Source organism: Cyclopterus lumpus, chromosome 5 (assembly GCF_009769545.1).
Source record: "Cyclopterus lumpus isolate fCycLum1 chromosome 5, fCycLum1.pri, whole genome shotgun sequence".
In the NCBI taxonomy this organism is placed as follows: Eukaryota; Metazoa; Chordata; class Actinopteri; order Perciformes; family Cyclopteridae; genus Cyclopterus; species Cyclopterus lumpus.
Genome location: NC_046970.1, coordinates 3,928,852 through 3,948,998, shown reverse-complemented (window position 1 = coordinate 3,948,998; position 20,147 = coordinate 3,928,852). Strand labels below are relative to the sequence as shown.

The 20,147-nt window shown below is 44.9% G+C and overlaps 2 protein-coding genes across 4 annotated transcripts; one reads left to right on the top strand and one right to left on the bottom strand.

The window, feature by feature from the left end:
- Positions 1-2,405: 2,405 nt before the first annotated feature.
- LOC117730243 lies at positions 2,406-8,247 on the bottom strand. 3 transcript variants are annotated; one of them, XM_034531788.1, is made up of 5 exons: positions 8,144-8,247; positions 5,555-5,665; positions 4,214-4,322; positions 3,964-4,133; positions 2,406-2,954 (listed from the first exon to the last, which is right to left on the bottom strand). In XM_034531788.1, the coding sequence occupies exons 1-5, from the start codon at positions 8,174-8,176 to the stop codon at positions 2,925-2,927; spliced, it is 453 nt and encodes a 150-aa protein (XP_034387679.1). In that variant the 5' UTR covers positions 8,177-8,247; the 3' UTR covers positions 2,406-2,924. The 3 variants fall into 3 exon arrangements, with proteins under 3 accessions (XP_034387679.1, XP_034387677.1, XP_034387678.1); XM_034531786.1 differs by having other exon boundaries at positions 3,964-4,322; XM_034531787.1 differs by having other exon boundaries at positions 3,964-4,319.
- Positions 8,248-9,068: 821 nt separating this feature from the next.
- mapkapk3 (MAPK activated protein kinase 3) lies at positions 9,069-19,360 on the top strand. The gene is made up of 10 exons (XM_034532322.1): positions 9,069-9,452; positions 13,036-13,175; positions 14,697-14,761; positions 14,962-15,041; positions 15,160-15,286; positions 15,476-15,551; positions 15,682-15,806; positions 16,275-16,360; positions 16,462-16,542; positions 18,583-19,360. The coding sequence occupies exons 1-10, from the start codon at positions 9,165-9,167 to the stop codon at positions 18,736-18,738; spliced, it is 1,224 nt and encodes a 407-aa protein (XP_034388213.1). The 5' UTR covers positions 9,069-9,164; the 3' UTR covers positions 18,739-19,360.
- The last annotated feature ends 787 nt before the right edge of the window (positions 19,361-20,147 follow it).

The following is a 20,147-nucleotide window of genomic DNA, read 5'->3' as shown; positions in this document are numbered from 1 at the left end:
CCATCGGCACGGTGGGCTCCTGGCTCCAGAGATGGCTCCAGTGCTGCCAACCAGAAATGGGTAGGCGACCATGTTTTGAGGACCACCACCTCATCAGAGACTTGGTGGTTCTCGTGGTTTGTTTTCTTTCTTTGGAACCTCACCGGCCCGGATCTCCTCACTGATTTAATCGATACCATTAGACATGTGTTGATGATTAATAAATGGCTGTGGTCAGGGTGCTTTTGAGAGTTGAGGCCACTCTGATATGATAATGTCTTTATTAGATGTGGGTTATTCAGACCCCTGGGAAGGTCTTTCATTTGGTTTTGGCTTCCTCGTTGGGTGAGTTCATTGAGAAGAAGCCAATGACGCAGAAGGCCTCTCACCAAACATTGAAACGGGCCATTTAATGGACACGGCACTGTATCCATAGCATCCATATACAGGGATGTAAATCACCTCTGACCCACTTGTCCTTGTGATCCCATCCACACGAGATCTCCCCGGTGACTCACCGGTCCCCCCTTCCCGACCTCAATCCATGCACATCCGCGTGGCAGCGTGTCCTATGCGAGCGACACGCGAGGGGTCCAGACACATGACACTATTCATGTGTGCTCGGCTACCCAATCTCCGGCTGCTCCGGTGGGTTTCAATCCGAAGAGGCCAGCGGCAGGAGCAGGGGCCACAGTGCACGGTGCCTGTGATCCGCCATGGGAAACAGACACGGTCACGACGCCCCTCGTGACCCAGGGGTGTGGGGGGGGTCGCACGGGTCAACGGGGTTTCGCCCGTCGCGGACACATCGGGAAAAAGATGGGAAAGTGTGCATTCAGATCAAATTCCATTAGCAAATGCCATTACCATCACTGTCCTCACCGGGGACAGCATGCGATGTAAGTGCTCTGCTGCTTACCTGTGGAGAACAGTCACATTTCTGTGGTGGTTTTATGTAAATTCACTCACAGTTTTGTTTCTTTAACGTTGTCGTCGTTTTGCTTGAGACAAAACCTGATTTGCAAATGCGTGCTCTTACGAGGGATTCTATTCAGAGGGTTGAATCATTTTAAAGACCGACGTAGTCATCAAAAGTGGCATTTTGTGTTTGGAGACACCACTCGTTACATTAGTTGTGTTGAGCTATTAAAATGTTCCTCGTTTGAGTTGTTTATTGAAAACTGCTGAAATAAACCAAATTTGCAATGGGGGTTGAATATTTTTTAGTGCAACTGTATGCGTTTATGTTTATGTATATACATATATATGCATCTGTATTTACTGTACATATATATATATATATGTATATGTGGATGTATCATACACTGTTCATACTGTCTATGTGTTTATTACTTATACTACTATATTTTTCTTTTTTATTATGTATCTGTTATTTATATTTATACTGTTATGTATAAACAATAAAGTTTAATGTGAATCTGATGTGTATATGTGTATGTATATAGTGTGTATACGTGTACAGTATATGTACTGTATATGTGTATATGTACATGTATGTATGTATATATATGAATATGTATATATTGTTTTACATATAAATATATTCTTTTGGGTAGTTAATGTATTATTGTAGTTAATTTCAGTGCAACTGCATGAATGTATGTTTATATATATACATATATGTGTATGTGTGTGTGTATGTACATATGTATATGTGTATATATTATATGTATGTATATATATCTGTGTGTATGTATATATATATATATATATGTATATGTGGATGTATCATACACTGTTCATACTGTCTATGTGTTTATTACTTATACTACTCTTACTGTTATTTTTATTTTTTATTATTTATACTGTTATGTATAAACAATAAAGTTTAATGTGAATCTGATATGTGTATATATGTATGTATGTGTATGTATATAGTGTGTATACGTGTATATGTACAGTATATGTGTATATGTACATGCATGTAGTATGTATATATATATGAATATGTATATATTGTTTTACATATAAATATATTCGTTTTGGTAGTTAATGTATTATTGTAGTTAATTTCAGTGCAACTGCATGAATGTATGTTTATGTATGTATATATACTGTATATATGTGTGTATGTACATATGTATATGTGTATATATTATATGTATGTATATATATGTGTGTGTGACACATCCATCACAGCCAGATGGAGGACTTCCATCCCTCCATTCATCTGACTCAGGGCCTGAGGAGATGCTTCCAGAACGCATCCAGATGACGGGCAAAGCCGACCTGACCTCAGCTCGCCGCCTGGAGCTTACAGAACCATGTGGGCGACGTAGCCCACGAGTACACCATTGAACAGGTACCCTTTGAACAGGACTCGTTCTCTGAATACAGCGTTTTATGAAGCGTTCTACTGGGATGTGTCATGCAATGGAGTGACCCTATGGAACTGCAACGTTTGGACAGCACTTGGGAAGCTTATTTTTAATTCCCTGCGTGCACAACCCTTTTATTTTCCACACTAAGAGCACTTGAGAAGGGCGTTACACTTGAGAAGGGCGTTACAAATTGGCAGTGGCTGGATGACCACATTTTTATCACGCAGATTGAAGGTTGTACAGCACTGAAAAGAAAAAAAAGTGTGGACATAAACTGAGATATCACTTTACAATAATCAATCAGACAAAGTAGAGTCCCGTGACCTGACTAGGATCCCCTTCCTGGGGTCTTGTTAGCTATTTAGCTATTTGTGATGTCAATATACACACACTATCTGTTTTTTCTTCCTTTCTGAGGACCAGTTTACACCCAGTCAGGTTAAACTTATTTTGGGGGAACCACTAACACACTTGTGTTTTGTGTCATTGTTATGCGGTGTCCCGTGTTGTGCTACTGCCCTCTGCTGGTGCTTGCAGGATGGACTGGAGTTCCTGGCTCTGTTCCTGGCTCTGCTTGGAGGCCCATCTCCAGCTCTGATGATGTCAACCAGCAGGAAAACGATACCAGCACATCTATCAAACATGGAGGGGCATCATGAAAAGGGCCTTTTATAATTGAAAGGTCAGAGCTCCCATAACACCGGAGTGTCAAATTAAGCACTTCTCATCACGGATAACCAGCGATGTTTTAAAACATGTGAAAACATACTGAGCAACAGGAAAACGAGAGTTGAAATATTATTACATTACGGATCAATTAAAAGTCTAAAGGAGATCCATTCATGCAGGAAGGAACCTGTCATCAGCTGGCATTGCGGGTTCAAGTCACACTGAATCCGTTTTAGACTTTATTATTATGCAATTGTCTCCCACATATTGGTCGTCACATTTTTTTTCTCCACCAAAATCACCCTCATTAACTTCACCGTGTCACCCAGGGAACATGGCTTTGAACAGATGAAAGCAAAATTCGGATTTTTAAAAAAAAACTCAATTTTTGTAGATTACATTTTTTTTCTTTCAGGTATGATCACACTTTGCTCAGCTCCATCAACACGTAGATCTGACAGAACCGTTAACGTGTTAGTTGGCCCGGCATCCAAAATACACAGGCGGTGTATTTATTGAAATATTGAGTGCAAAGCAATTAACAAATCTGTTTGCTAATTGTTGCTAAATACTGTACCAACATATTCTGCATTCTGCAACTCAAATTCAAATAGTTGGCTAAGGATTTTAGGGCCTCGTTAAAAAAATATATATATATTTTCAGAATAAAACTTTATTCTAACAGTATATGTCTTGGCAATTTTCCATCAAACTGACAAGCTACTATTTTTGGACTTAACGCTGGTTTTTACTGGTAGGCCAAAGAGATGAGCAGGACATTGACGCTACCTGGACTACCAGTGTTGACCCCATGTACCAGTATCACTGGTACATCTTCATGGCTGGCATTGCCAATTCCCCAGAGAGCAGTTAGAAATAAATCCCATAGCATTGAAACAAGATGAAGGGCTATTTCCTTTGGAAAAGCATTCAGTGGGAAAAAGAAGGACGGCGCCATCAATTAAAGTTTCACCTTCGGCCTGCACAGCGATGTGTGCCGCAGCTTGTTTGACAAGCACAAACCCGTGTTCTCCTTTCTCCTCGGCGCTCGCACCACGATGAACGAGAACAACGTTGATATGGTGAGAAACAGCTGGGAGTCTGCACGGTCTCCTTTCCCCCTTTCATTTCCTTGTAGGAACTCTTACGAATACAGAAATGGAGGTAATCCAGGTACATGTAATGACTGTGTTGTCTCTCCGTGGCAGACTGGCTGGCGCTACCTTCTTCCTGGGGGGATGCCTGTCCGAGAGCCGAGTAAGTTGGACACGCTGGGCCCTCAACGGTCTGCACAACTTCAACAACCTGGCGGAGAGCTTCACCGAACATCTGCTGGGTTTCAAGAGGAAGTTTGACAGCAAACAGACACAGGCACTCATAGATAACCACTGGGCCTCTCCCTGGAGAGTGGGAGACAAAGCTGGACTCATTCCAGAAGCTGCTGGTCCTGTCTGAGGTCTGACTGTCTTGTTCAAGGCCTGCAGGACTTTGTGGGCCTCAGGTTGCATTACTCTCCTCCTGCTCCTCTTTACCTTAATGTTGACGTTAAAACCAATATGTCTTATCTCTGTGACAGGGGCTTAGATGTGCGGTGTTATTAACATGGCAATAATGGTCCCATTTGTTTTGGCTGGCTCTGCATCAGTGCAAACATTGGTTCATGTTTGGCATGCGGTATCGCCTCATTTCCGGTTGTTTGCTCTACCATATACAACAGCTTGTTTTATGGCTTGTTACTCCATCTTTGTCCCCCCTCCACTCCCCTCATCGGTGTCCTGATCAACCCTCTCGCTGACCTCGACAAGTTCGCCGATGTCATGCCAAGAAAACGAGTGCCATCTCTCTGGACCAGGGCCCGGTCAGAGTCCCGTGGGGTGCCTGGGAATCATCTCTCTACACTCTCTCTGACAAGGGGGAAAGAAGCAGAACTCCACTGTTCATTTGTTAAGAATGGCCACCTCGGTGCTAATTGTTTTCTCTATTTATAGCCATAGGCCAGGACCATGGACAATACTACTTTGACAGATGCCAGGACGCCATTACATAAGCTCAAAGAACAACCATAACAATAAATGCAGACTCATCCTCCTCTAACCTGAACCTTTCACCCAGCAACACTCCACCCCTGTGGCTGCGCAATAGGTGCTGGTGTGTGTTTATCACATTACTTTCAATTATGTGAGTTGGCATGCCGGCTTGTAGCGGGCTGTTACATCACTCTGTCCTCCGCTTCTGAAAGGCTTGTCTGAAGGGAGATTATGTTATGACTATGTTTCCTGCTCTTTAATTTTTTTCTTTTAAATGTAATCCTCGTGGTAAGCTTATTGTTTTTTAACCTTTGAGCCTCCCAGAGGAGTCAAGGCCAATCTTCAGAAAACGTACCTTCGGCTCACCAATGATTTTATCTCCTCTTCCACCAAAGTCTGTTTCAGCTTATTATATACATTACTTTATACGTTTGATTAGGAAACCGGCCTTTTAGATCAGTTTGGTGTTTGAGAACATCTAGTACCTCGTAGTATCTCCAACGTCTTCCTCCCCTCTGGTCTCCTCTCCAGACCTACCTCCAGTCTCTGTGTCTCCTCCGTGGCGTTGCTCTGGAACGAATGAAGTGTTCCCCACGGGTTCCCAGACGGAGAGGCCTGAACATCCGCATCAGGCAACTCAAAATGTTCCTGGACGAGTACCAGGACGTCCCGTACAAGATGGGAGGAGAGAAGGCTTGTGTCAATATGCAACAGCCTGTTAAGACAACAATAATTACGAAGACGTTCCCTTTTTTCTATGAACGTGTCCACTGCTCTCAGTTAGTTGGTGCGGTGACACGTGGAGTCTACGGGCAGAAAGACACCAATCTGGACATCAACGTGAGATAAACGCAGGAGCATCCAAAAAGATTGTGATGAGAGTGGTGCGTTAGACCTTCGTCTGTTTGTATACACGTTGACACTCTCTGTTCAGTCCATCTATGAAACATGATGATATCTTTGTAATTAAACACCATAATACTAAAAAAGGGAGATCATTTTTTACCTGAAGGAGATATGCTGGACCACAGGTAAGATGTAGTTTTACAAGAAAATTAAAGAAAATTATAAACTCAAGTAAATCAAAAGCACATCGACTTCTGAACTGCTGACTCTCAAACTTATTGAAAACAGCTGGTGTCCGCGAGTGACTTGTTGTCATGGCAATTCTGACTCTAGGGTTACTTGGACATTCGTGGTTTGCCCATCAATGTTACCCCGGAGATCTTTGGTCTCCGTGACAACGGCAACATCAACTTCGCCCAGATTGAGACTTTCGCCCTGCAGGGAGCCGTTGTCCATCTCCAGCCCCGAGCTGTGTTGCAAAACACTGGAGGGGGTACAGATATCCATCGATTGGATTTAGTCTACTCTCAATTTTCTTTTAGTACTACTTGTATAATGTCATCATTTGCACACTCAATCAATACGGATTGAGATGTGCTCGACAGAAACCACCATTTCATCATCTCTTTCAACACGTTTCTAGGCAGACGGGCAGCTGAGTTCTCTGTGTGTTGTGGTTAGTTAATAATTTATAAGGTTTGGTAAATGTTTGAGATCAGAGAAAGAAACTCCCACGTGTGCTGCACTGAAAGCCTCTTTGATAATATCTGCAGCCCATAATAGTTCTGGGATTCTTCCCAATGTAACAATTACCTTTTGAGGTAAAAATAAAAAACCCCAGTAATTAAATATTTAACCAACAGTAATGTAATATCTCTATTTAAGTCCAGTAGCTGTAATTCAAAAGTCACACCTTGTAATCATAATAATATGGCTCGGTAATCATACTGTAATAACAACAACTGCTTTTTCATCCGGTTATGTGTAAGTTTTAATTGACCACTTATTAGTAATTTACAAAGTATACCTTATTTAGATTAAATCTAACAGGTGCGTTAGCAGTAATCATATTTAAGTTATATCAGGCTGCAAAAACAGATTGGGAATTTATTTGACTATCTTCAAAATCTTTGTCAGTAATTACCTCGTCCCGTATGTGTTTAGCACTTCTGAAGGCAGGTCGGCTCACCCTGGGTGATTTCAAAGAGAAGCCTTGACTCACACACACTGAGTCAACACACACGGAGGATTCGTAAAGGCAATGCACACTGAGAATGCCGGTTCAGAATGCAGCAGTGGGGCCTTGAGCTGAACTAGTGTTGTGACCTCTGTTTGTTTTCGTGGATGCACACGGGGATGATCTCAGCGGACAGGACATCGATGAACTTTTGGAGACATTTCTGTCCTGCTCTAAACATTCACGCCTCTTGTTTTCTCCGATTACGCAACCCGTCTCTCTCTCTCTCTCTCTCTCTGCAGACAGGCCCGTCTCTAAAGCCCCACGGCCTCCTGGGTGTGTCAGAGGATCAGTTTCCTGCAGAGATGGATCCATAATGGCATTCCACCTGTTTTCTGGATTAGCTATACCTCTTTCCCCCCGAGGCTCTTCCCACAGGAATCCTCCAGAATTTCGCCCGTCGCTCCGTCGACACAATTGCATTTAACTTTGAGGTCAGACATTAAGCGGACTGTTTTAGCCCCACTGGCTAAAAACATACAGATTTCAGGTGTAGCGCTACACATTTACCAGTCTGAATATCGACACACAGGGTCAATTTGTGTGAGCATTGCTTTGAAGATTTGCGTTTAATCGTTTGTACTGGCTGTGCAGCCAGTCTCTCCCTCACTTCTTTTATCACCCCTTCTACCTCAGGTAAGAGTGAAGTCAGCGTCAGAGATAACAGGGAAGCCAGACGCAGGGTGCCACGTCCAACGTCTATTCCTGGAAAGGGGCTCGCATTGGGATTACCAAGCAGGTCAACTCGGTCCAAGGAGCTCCACACAGAAGTGTCCGTCATCTGGCTGATCTCCCAAAGCCAATCGCAAACCTCCAACCTCTGGGGGGCTACATGTCTGCGCCATCTGCAAGACCCTCACACGTGCCGGTTAGCACACACGGTATCCGAGCTTGGCGAACGAGTAGCACATCTAGAGATTTTTGATTTTTTTTTGGGGGCGGGTTAAGAAACAAATTGATGCACTGAAACTTGCTTCGGTGCATTGCCCCGCTCTGCTCTATGGTGTTTGTGTGCATCTCCTTTTGGTGGTTATATCACTCACCCAAAATAGACTCCAGTTAGTGTCTCGTTTCATGAAGCGTCTGAAAGTGCAGCTCCGTATTTTCCACCCACAGCGCAGCAGCCGACACCTTGTGTGCTGGTATGGCCGACTCGGGGGGGGGGGGGGGGTGCAAACAATTCAAATATTCTCAGGTCACTGAACTCCTTTGTGTGCTTTTGTAGGGATTTTGTTTCACAGCCCACAATGCTGATTGCAGTCGTGGTCACTTAGACACTAGAATGATGAGCTCACTGTAACTCTCTGTGTAATAAACTGTGTTTTTTTGAGTGTCATATTGTTGGATTATTTACTAGGTCACAGGGATCCTGTTTCAGTGTTTTCCCCCACACACTATATAGTAGCTTTGCATGTAAATACTCTCCTCCCAGCTTGTTCGGTGCTCCCTGGACACTGAACTGAATATACGTGCTGCTCCTTTAAGGCTTCCACCGAGATGAAGGGAAATATGACTTAACTGTGGGAGGGTGGTGCTTAAACAAACGGTGACATGCCCGGCCATGTGAACACAACCAAAGGACTCCAGATCACCGGGAAGCTGAGATCAGCAGAATCAAGAGGATATCCTCACAGCGCAAGTCTTCTCTGGCTGGAATTTAATTTGTGTGACACTCAAGATCATCTCAAATATTGATGAGACAGCTTTTTAACCGGTTGAAAGAACCGTTATTTATACAACTTTTGGCAGGTATTCAAGTTCAGTGAAGAAACATATTGGGTAGTTTAAACAAATGCAGTTTGTTTTGTAAACTATATTGTGTAGAGAGACAGAGGGATTAAGAGTGTGGAGTCCATCCAGAGACCAGGACGACCAGGACGACCAGACGCGCCAGCGGTGCTCAAGGATTCCGCTCAGCTTTACGCGATTACCCGGAGGAGGGGGGCGGCGGGGGGGGGGGGGGGGGGGGGAGGCAGCCGGGCGTCATCGCGGGTGCCTACGGGTGAATTACTCACACTTTCTCCTCCGGGAGCACCGCCGGTGACAACAGGCCGGTGTGTCAACATGCTGCGGAACGGGAACGGAATGGAGAAGCCGCCGCAAGCGCCGAAAGCGGAGCCAGAGCCGGACTCCCCGGCCGACGAGCCCCGGCTGCTGCAGCCCGAGACCGGCGCAGGGGACGCGGGCTGCGAGTCCACGCACTTCCCCTTGCCCGTCTATCCCAAATTGGAGATAAAGCGCAACGCGGTGACGGACGAGTACAAGATCTCCAATCAGGTGCTGGGCTTAGGGATCAATGGCAAAGTTCTGCAGTGCTTCAACAAGAAGACCGGAGAGAAGTGCGCCCTGAAGGTACTGACGTCACCTGACGCACGTGTTTGTGTTATAAACAGGGAAGGAGACGGAAGACCCCTCCAAGTCCACTCCAATCAGCCCGGTCACTCACATTATGGGACACTTTTGAGTGTCACGTGATCCCGTCTGAGAAATAGATTTACTTTTTGGTACGCCTGGTCATTTTGCTATAGTGTCCAAATCTTTTTAAAATATTGCAGCATATAATAGAGAGTAGGAGTATTCTGAGCATTTCGCTTTTGAATAGAAACATTGGTAAATGGTATAATAGGGTGTTAATACCTGGCTGAATATGTAATATGTATTTTGTTTGTGTTGTGTTATTAGTGCCACCTTCATGTGGAAACCTTGTGTGTTTAGGTCTGGAGCCCCGATTCAAAAACGTCGGCCCTTTATTGAGGTCAGATTTCTGTCACAGACAGACAGGGTTTGACACTGGAGCTCGTTAACAGTGGCAAACCAAAACCCAGCTCGGTGCGCTTGAATCGTTCACCAGTCGCTTTGTTCAGAGACCAACGCGCATGTCCAGAATACACGACCGGTGTCCAAGCAGTCTGGGCCCTCTGGGTTTGAGATGCAGCGCACACGTTGCCCACTGAGCTCACTGCATGCGGACGTCCACTGGATCACATGCAAGTTAAAGGCCGTCACCCGGCCATATGCTATGATATGTTACTCTTTTTGACAGTGACACCTTGTTCTGAGGGGGCAGTGGAAACTTTAGCACGACCCCCCCCCCCAACCAACACGGGTAGAGGCACACAAGCTTGGGTCGTCAGGCTGTCACCACCGGGGGCCGCAGACTCTGAGAGATTTACTGGCTTACGGTAATCCATTTGGATCCGAGCTGCCAGCGGCGGCACAAGCAGACCCAGACTCTGGGATTGATGGAGAAGCAGAGGACGAGAAGGAGAGTGAACGGCAGCAGAGAACGTGGGACTCAAAAACAAGAGAACGAGACGCCGAAGAGGGATAGGACGCTTGTTAGTGTCATGTCAGACCGAGAGGGAGAAGAGCACAGTTTAGAAATGACAAAAAGAAAAATACATATATGTGTATGTGTTTCGGCTGGCGCTCGGCAAGCGTTCGGCTTCCAACCAGAGAAAGCTGGAGCCGGTCAGCGTGACCTGTGAGAAAGCACCACACGCACCACTGCTCTCCCAGCGTCTGAAACTACCTCGAGCCCTGAAAACGCTGCCAAAAGGTTTGAGAGATGACAAAGGAAACACTCAGGAAAATCCCACTACGCCTTCTCTGTGTGTTGGATTGGAACGTACTGGACAAAGTGACCCAAGTGTACCTGTTAGAGTTTTTATTTTTACTTTAATGCCAATTCGTATCTCACGGCAAAGGGAAATAATCCAGAGTGTTTGGGTCTGAGGAGAGTTGACCAGCTCACTGGCTTTTTTAATGAAGTGTTGCTCTCAGCTCCACGTGATGGATGGCTGGCACGGCTCTAATCCACTTTGCAGCTGGAGGGGAGCCATCCCGTTGATGTAATTCAGTTAGAGTCATCGGGACTCTTTTAACTTGGATTTGTCTGACACCTGGGAGAGCCATGTGGTCCTCCTGAGCACCCATTAGCTGTTAATACCTTTAGAGGCACGTATTTGGCCACCGATTGTTCCATCTTAGCACCTGAAGTGCCTTCCAGCTTAGCACGTGGAACGCTGCACAAGCTACAGGTGTGTGTGTGTGTGTGTGTGTGTGTGTGTGTTCACCCCCGTGGTCTGGCCTTTTGGCATGAATGTGACACCTCTGGGTTTCCTCTGGGACCCACAGACACCAAACCGTCATAGAAATGCTCTGCAGTTTGGTCAGACTCTTTGTGGAGGAGGTCTGGAGTACCACCGATTAAACAAGTGCATCAGGCTCAGAGGTTTGGGCTTGAAAGACTCCGTTGGCTCCTTAGCTGCCCGGTATTTTGACACCAGGTTGTCATGAATGAACGCAACGAGCGATCCTTAAGTTTAAGTCTTAAGTTCAAGATAATGTAGCAGTAGGGCATAATGTTGTACTGTTATTCATCAATCATGACATCGTATGTTAACACTTGACTGTTTACCACTTTGTTGTAGACTTTATGGGCATTTATTGTAAAGATAAACCACGTTCTTATCAAGACTCTCTCTGCCGCTAATATGTAATGGAAACATGTTGGAGCCATAAAAGTGTGTGTGTGTGTGTGTGTGTGGTTGTGTGTGTGTGTGTGTGCGTGCGTGCATGTGTGTGTGGGTGTAGCTTCATTTGAGAGGTAATGTGCTGATACACTCATAGGGCATTATCAGGTCAAGGTGTGTGTGCGTGTGTGTGTGTGTGTGTGTGTGTGGGGGGGGGGGGTTCTGGAGAGGGTTCTGATTGGTTTAGAGGAGTGTGAGGATGCTGATTAATGGTTTAGAGCAGGATCAGGGACAGCCGTGTGTTTAGTCTTCATGATATGACCTCACATAAGACAAGAGTTCATCAGAAGATTAACTATGTGTCTCGTTCTTCTCTTTATCTTCTCTTTGTATTCCACATACCACCCCGCCCCGCCCCCCCACACACACACACACACACCCTCATGTTTTGTGTATGTATTTAATCCAATACAATCCCCTTTTATTGTTGCCAACTCTGGTTCAATGCAGGAAATGAAGGAAACCAGCTCACATGCTCTCTGCTCTGATTAGAGTCATAAAGTGTGAAATGATTCAGCAGACTCAGACCCCGCCCACTCCTTTGCTTCACAAAATAGGACACTTGTAGTAGACGAGACAAATGAACCAGCGGAAACCCTCAACTTCTACTTTCAACACGCCGCTGATCCGAAACACTCGGCCTTCACTTCCTCTTTGACATCTGCGAGCTAACGCAAAGTCACGGGGTGTTCTTACATTTGGGAAGGAGACATTCCAACTTTATAAATATTCTTTTCACATTATGAACAGTTTACAATCAAAGGTTGAAGTTAGAGAACACGTTTGTTTGCGCGTGTGTGTGCAGGAGATCACTCCATTCCTGTCACATCCAAAAATACACCCTGACTGAAGCTGTGCGCTATGTCAAGGTCTGCCACTGGCTGTGTGTGTGTATGTGTGTGTGTGTGTGTGTGTGTGTGTGTGTGTGTGCTTATGTCAAACACACATCCTGTCGTGTGACTCGGCTGCCTGTGTTTCTCCTACACTCAGTTGGATTAATGTTGCTCATCATTATGAGCTTTTGTTTTTCTCTTCCTGGGTCTCCGCTGTCGAGGGTCACTTTTCTAAAACTACTAAAACCAAAAAACAATTATCATTGAACCAATTGAGACTACGCTGATGGTAGAAATAAATTAAAGATAATTGTTTTGTTGTTGACCAAATTATTATGATATTTGACATGATGCTGTAAACTTGGCGACATTACATGTTATAAGATATTGATTGTGCGGCGTCATGAAACGCACGTCCTCACACTCGAGGAGCCGGGAACGAGGGGGAAATCCAGTCAACGGCAAAATTTGACCACGTGTAGAATCTGCCAACAGGAAGTAACTCGTCCGTCCTGTCGTGCACTAAAAAATGAAACATATATTCATGGCATCTCTTGTGCCTCCCAGATTCTCTACGACAGCCCCAAAGCCAGACGAGAGGTGGAGCTCCACTGGCAGGTGTCGGGAGGACCGTACATCGTCCGCATCATCAGCCTGTACGAGAACATGCATCACGGGAAGAAGTGCCTGCTCATCATGATGGAGTGGTAGGAGTCACATTTCACCTCTCCACCCGTCAGTTCACACACACTCTGGATACTACGTATGTGGTGATATCTAGTGCGAGTTATTGGACAAACGTAATGATTCAAATTTGGATTATACAAATTACAAAAAAGAGCTTTAAATGGCTTCAATGTGTCAGCGCAGAGCTTAAAAAAGGAGGGCGATGGATGGATTTATTCAACGAGCCTCTTTCAAACACATGTCGCCTCGGAGGATGGGAAGTTACAATGAATTCTTCCGATATAGCTAATGAGCTCCTGTGTTTTTCACGAAAATTGGAGGCGTAAGCAGAAGCTTTGAGGCCACGTGAAGGCCCGTTAAAGGTCGGTCGAAAGGTCGGTCGAAAGGCCTGACAAAGTGGGGACGTCGGCACTGATGGGGAGATAGAGGGACAGAATTCCATCTGGGTTTCACAAGTCTACAAACAAAATATCCATAATAATACCCAGAGTGACTCCAATGTGTGTGTGTGCGTGTGTGTGTGTGAGAGAGAGGGAGCGCATTGACGTGTCGACATGCCGCTGTACTTTGTTCCCTTTTATTGACGCTCACTTGTGACTGGAAAGAAAAAGACAATCATTCAGTGGAAAAGAAAAGAAACCACAGAAGGTCCCTGTGACCTCACGGGGACTTTAGAAAAAAGTCATTAACCGGTTCTCATCGTCACACTTATTGACAGACTGACTGTTTGTGTTGTACTGTATGGCCTTGTATGTATGTGTGTGTGTGTGTGTGTGTGTGTGTGTGTGTGTGTGTGAGTGTCTTAATGCACCGTAACTGACAACCACGTCACACTGTGCTCAGTCATTTCCCCCGAGGACCCGTCAGCCTGGGCCGTTTGATGCGCTTGTGATTCACAAACTGTCTGAGCTTTTTAGAGAATTGGGTCATCGGCCTCGCCATTGTGGTGTCATAAAGTTTATTATTGTATTTTGTTATACAACAGCTATGGATTAGACTACAGTGGAGAGAAAGTAGCCATATTACTGTTAAGATGATTAAAAACAGTACATATAGTGTTTTTTCCACTGTGTCGCTACTTTCACTCCGTATTTTTAGAAATACCATTTCTCTTTGCGAGAAACTGAAAGCGGCTCACAGCGTCAACATGTGAAGGTGTAGACAATTTGTCAAACTCATTATGTATGTCAGGATTATTAAATAGTGACTGGCAGTTTTGTGAGGCCAATAACATTTCATTGCTGCGGTGATATCAGCTGATCGTTTCAAAATCCAAATCACCTTCAGTGTACTTTGCACCTCATACACTGTGGCTGTGGTGCTGAGTGCAGATGCATTATGGGCTCCCAGTGTCTCGCACCACAGAAAGCAAGAACATAAAAATGGTAATAAAAAAAAAAGAAGAAGACATGCTCAGTGATCACAACAGTTATTTTTAAACGCTCTGAAAATATTATGCAGAGATGACATTATGCCCATTGTGTGTGTGTGTATGTGTGTGTGTGTGTGTGTGTGTGTGTGTGTGTGTGTGTGTGTCTCAGTATGGAGGGAGGGGAGCTGTTCAGCCGAATCCAGGCCAGAGGAGACCAGGCCTTCACTGAGAAAGGTGAGGACTGATGGACTGTGTGTCACAGGATGTGAGAGAGAGAAAGCAGGAACGATGTACGGCAGCCATCTTGGATAACCTTTGACAGAGAACAATAGATATACATTTGTTCCTTTTCCGATATTTTACTCGTATCCTTCGTCGCGTGTGTACTGGACTTGCTTCTGGTTTGAGAGTGTGTTCTCCTCTTTTCCTCCCAGAGGCTTCTGAGATCATGAAGGACATCGGCACGGCCATCGAGTACCTCCACAACATCAACATCGCGCACAGAGACATCAAGGTGCACAGCGGTCAAGACCGCCACTGAAATCATGAAGAATGTAGATCCGTTCCGGGTCAAGAAAAGGACATTTTGTCATATTTTCATATATTCTACCTCTGCCTTTTTTTTTAACCAGCCAGAGAACCTGCTGTACACCATGAAAGAAAGAAATGGGGTCCTCAAATTAACAGACTTTGGCTTTGCTAAGGAGACGACGCTACACAACCCTCTCCAGACGCCCTGTTACACTCCGTACTACGTGGGTATGTTGCTTTATGTTGCTTTTAAAATATTTCCTTTTTTAGTTCCTTTTAGTTTGAGGAAAGGCTCATTTTTATTTATCAGAAATACAATATTAAATATTTTTTTGCCACTGATCTCTGTCATATATATATATATATATATATTTTAATCTACGTCTGTGTGTTCATGTTTCGCCGATGATAAATAAGCTCCTGAGGTTTTGGGTCCGGAGAAATACGACAAGTCATGTGACATGTGGTCTCTGGGCGTCATCATGTACATCCTGTGAGTACTGGGCGTCCGGGGTTGGCTGTCAATACTCAATACTAATGTTTTTGTATGATTAATTTGGCGTATGGATGGCCTTTGGAGGTTTTAAAGATGCCCCTCCCCCCTCCCCCGACTGTCTCTGCAGGCTGTGTGGCTTCCCTCCATTCTACTCCAACACGGGCCAGGCCATTTCTCCGGGGATGAAGAAGAGGATCCGGATGGGCCAGTACGAATTCCCCAACCCAGAGTGGGCTGAGGTGTCACAGGAAGGTGAGAAGAAAACACACACACACACACACACACACAACACACACACAGGCCCGACACTATTACAGCTCTTTTAGCTTCTCGCGTCCTTTCTTCAAAACACACAACATCTTTCCACCAGGTGAAGGTGATCTATACCCTGCAGGTCACAACGGCTCCTCGCTAGCACTCACCGGCTGTATTTTCCTTCAGTTTTACTTCTAAAAACATGCCACAAAGTGCGATGCCCAACCCGCTCGATGAGACATCAGAGACAGATAGCTCTAGACACATCAGCCAGCTGGTGTCGTCTTCCTAAATAACTGCGATGTCAGCGCAATGACGCTGTGCACGTGCTGTCGTTTTTTCTATTTTGTTCTCTGAAAGTAGGCCAGTCCGTCCCCGAGACCTTGAAAAGCTTCCAAAGACACACACCGTGCATGTGTGTGTGCTAACAACGTAATGATCTTTGCATTGCCTTTGCTCTTCCAGCCAAAGATTTGATCCACGAGCTACTGAAGACAGACCCTAACGAGAGAATGACCATCATTCAATTTATGAACCACCCCTGGATTAATGTAAGAATCTGTGGGTCATGTACAGACAGACTTTGCATACTTCCTGTCCTGCTTCCTGTTGGTCTGCACATCTGTTTGCTCATATCTACACCTGTCTGCAGAAGTCCATGGTGGTTCCCTCCACTCCGCTGCACACCACCCGGGTGCTGACTGAGGACAGAGAGATGTGGGAGGATGTGAAGGTAAGAAACATCACAACACTGCCCCCCTCTGGTCACAGATTCACATTACAGCCTCTTACTGCTGGGCTTTCGAAGCTTTAGGGTGGCCCCAGTGTTACAGGGGCACTCCAGCAATTAAGTATTACACATCTGTACAATGTAGGGAGTAGTGAGAGACACATTTAAAAAAAAGAATGCTCAAAATCAGTCTAGCAGAGGCCGAGATATCCTGACTTTTAGTCTCTAGTAAGGGGCATGCTCTGAAAGCCTACGTTTCCCAGAATGCAACTCAGGAGCAACTTACATGCATGCCTGGTAAATACTCATATGTTTCAAACTCTTCTCCCTTAGCTTGTAATACTCTTTTTTGTTTATTTTGAGTGTCCCCCCTTGATGACATCACTATGACACCATCGGGTTAATTTTCTCAGCTATTACAAAACGTGTCCAATACCACAGAAGACATACAGTATACAACCGTTTTTACAAATTACTGGTGAACTGATTTTCATGTGTAAAAGAAAAAAAGGAACGATTATTTTGTGTCTCAACATCTTGATGATCCCCGATGGCCATTAGAGGGAAGCAGTGGTCTCATCTGTAGTATAAGTGTAGTCGAGTTAGTTCAGTGTAACTAACACTTAACACACACAAACACTTTACATTTCACACACACACACACACACACACGTTCCTTCACAACAGCTGAATGAGGGCGCTTGAAGCGATACACCACGAAGAGAACATTTCCTCAAAATCATACACACACACATTACGCCACTGTTTAGTTCTGCAATGGGGCAACGCTCGCACTTCTGACTGCAACCCCTTCTCAAAAAGCACAAAAACGTTTCGACACCTCAAATCATGACCCATAAAAGGATGAAGGGTTTGAGGGTTAACCTTCCCAGGCCTGTAGCTCTCAGCTCCAGTTTGCAGATGAGTCTTCCAACATTTTAATCATTCTTTGTAATTTTTTTACCCTCTGGGGTCTGTTTTAGCTCCGACTCCTCTTTTCCTTTGGAGAGCGATGACTTGATCTTTTCCCAAACTTGTTAAAGTGTTTAAAGTTTCTCTTTGCCCTGTCCACTTTTCTTAAAATCTGTTAGTGAAACGGGAGTAGTTTGACATTTTGGGAGACAGGCTTATTATTGGCTTTCCGAGACTCTCATGTCTGCATGTAAAGGTTAAAGCCAGCAGTCGGCTATCTCAGTGTAGCATAAAGACTAGAGACAGGGAATAAAAAAACAGCTAAAGCTGGTGGGTAAAAATGTAAAGTTGTGTATTTTTTTACGTTTTTTTTATGTTTATGTCTGTGCCTTTTTGTAGGTAGATCTACTCTAGCTCTTTCCCTCACGTTCCAGTCTTAACGTTAAGCTAAGCTAACCAGCTGCTGGCACACGCTACATGTTCACTGTACTGAATGTGAGAGGGGTATCAATCTTCTCATCTAACTCTTGCAAGGATGGGAATATGCGTTGTTGTGGCCATTTGTCAGAGGAATCAAAAAAACATACATCAAAAGGGCCACCGCGGGGTTTGTGGTTTATACGCAGGCAAAAGAACGTATTGTCCACACAGGATTCAGTTTTTCTCATAATTTATTTAATGAAACCAAACAAGCAGACAAACAAAAGAACAAAGGAACTCCTAATGCTGCCTCTCCTGCTCTGGTAAAAAGGACCAGCATGCACCTGGGTAGGCCTATGTTTTTTTTACCCCAGGTGCCCACAGTGTTACCAAATGAACAACCAAAAGACTAAGTACACCTAGACAACAACAACAAATAATTAAACCAAACTAAAAACTATCAAAAAGCTATCCTAATATTCCACAAAATCTAACCTTAATAAGCAAACATCTAGAATAATCAAACAATACTACTGGTGAATAAAATAACTAAATACTCAAATCAAATAAAAAGCTCCTGTCTTCGCTGAATTAGCTCAGATCTATTGATCCAGAGGGGTGAAAGTATAGCCAAGTCAATCATCGTCGCCCCGTATAGTGTCATCGTCTTCACTGAACTTACACACTTCTCCTCTGCCCCGCCTCTCACAGGAAGAGATGACCAGCGCTCTGGCGACCATGCGCGTGGACTACGACCAGGTTAAGATCAAAGACCTCGACACCTCCAGCAACCCGCTGCTCAACAAGAGACGCAAGAAGGCCGCGGCGGGGGCCAAGGGCGGCTCCACGGTCTGCCAAAGCCAGTGAGAGGGGGGCCGGGGGTGGAGGTCCAAGAGGGAACGGACAATTATGACGACAAGCGGTGGAAGAGGGGGAGGAAAAGTGGAGAGAGAGAGAGAGAGAGAGAGAGAGAGAGAGAGAGAGAGGCTGGGTGTTGTGGAGGTGTTCTCTGAATTAAAGGGACAACATAGGAACAAGGTCACCCTGAGAGCCGGACACTCACGAGACTGTCAAGACGTGATGTCGCCCGTTTTCCAGTGGTAGAAGTTCACTGTGGTTTTTATCTCTTTTGAAATTATTTGTTTTTGTATGAATAACCATTTTTAGACCTCGCCTGTTTGTAAGAGTGCCTGTGAGTATTTCCAGTGTTCGTGTTTTGTGTATTTGAATGCTGGAGTTGCCTATTTGTAAACTATGCACTAGTGTACGAATCACACACACACACACACACACACACACACAGAGAGAGAGAGAGAGATACGAGGCAACTGTGGACAGACTGAAACTGGTGCAAATGAAAATAAGACCCGCGTGGTCTTATTTTCATTAACGCTCATTTATCGCCTTCTTTTCACTCACTGTCTTGTTATTTACATCCACAAGCACTGCAACACGAGTGACAATAAAAATGGCCGCACACTGATTATTATTTGACTATGCAGACGAACATTATTGTGTCTTCTCAACGGAGACGCGGCCACACACACCTGTCTGCTTCCTGTTGCGCTACGGCGCGCGCGCGTGTGTGTGTGTGTGTGTGTGGCGTAAAAGGGTCGTGCTCCACGGATGGGTTGTGACACTTTCCTCGAGGAAGCTTCTCGAGCGTGTGTTTATGGAGGCTGATTGAAATGCCTCCAGTAAATAAGGGAGCTGCTGCAGTTTGGCAGGTACATCCACTCCGTGTCGAGATTGGATATGTTTCATACGGTTGTAAATAAAAAAAACTTTATAAAGCAAAGCTTCATGTGGCGGGACGTGTGTTTTCTTTCCCGGGGACCTTAGAACTATTGCTTTTGTATTCGTGCCTTTCAGGCTTTGTGAGGCCGCTATAAATAGCCACGGTGGTTATTTGGAACGCCGCTATCTGACCTGGTGCTCGACTGGAAAAGGTCAACAATATTAAGTTTAGATTATATGTTGAGTACCTCTCACCCACTTTGATCACATGGTCCCCCCCCCCCCCTCCTGCAGTATTTAGGTGATGGGTTATGGGAAGCTTATCATATAAAAAAAACAAAAAAACTTGGCTTCCCTGCCGTAAATACAGGATGTCGGCCATTATTAGATGTGGCCTAAATAGAGCACGCGCCCTCAGCTGTTGTTTGGTGCTCCGTGTCTTTGGGTAGAAAAGATCTCCGGAAACAAGACTGTGTTTTTTGGTGGAATTTTACAGTGTTTTGCAAGTGGCATACTTCCTTATAAGGAGGCAGTCGTAA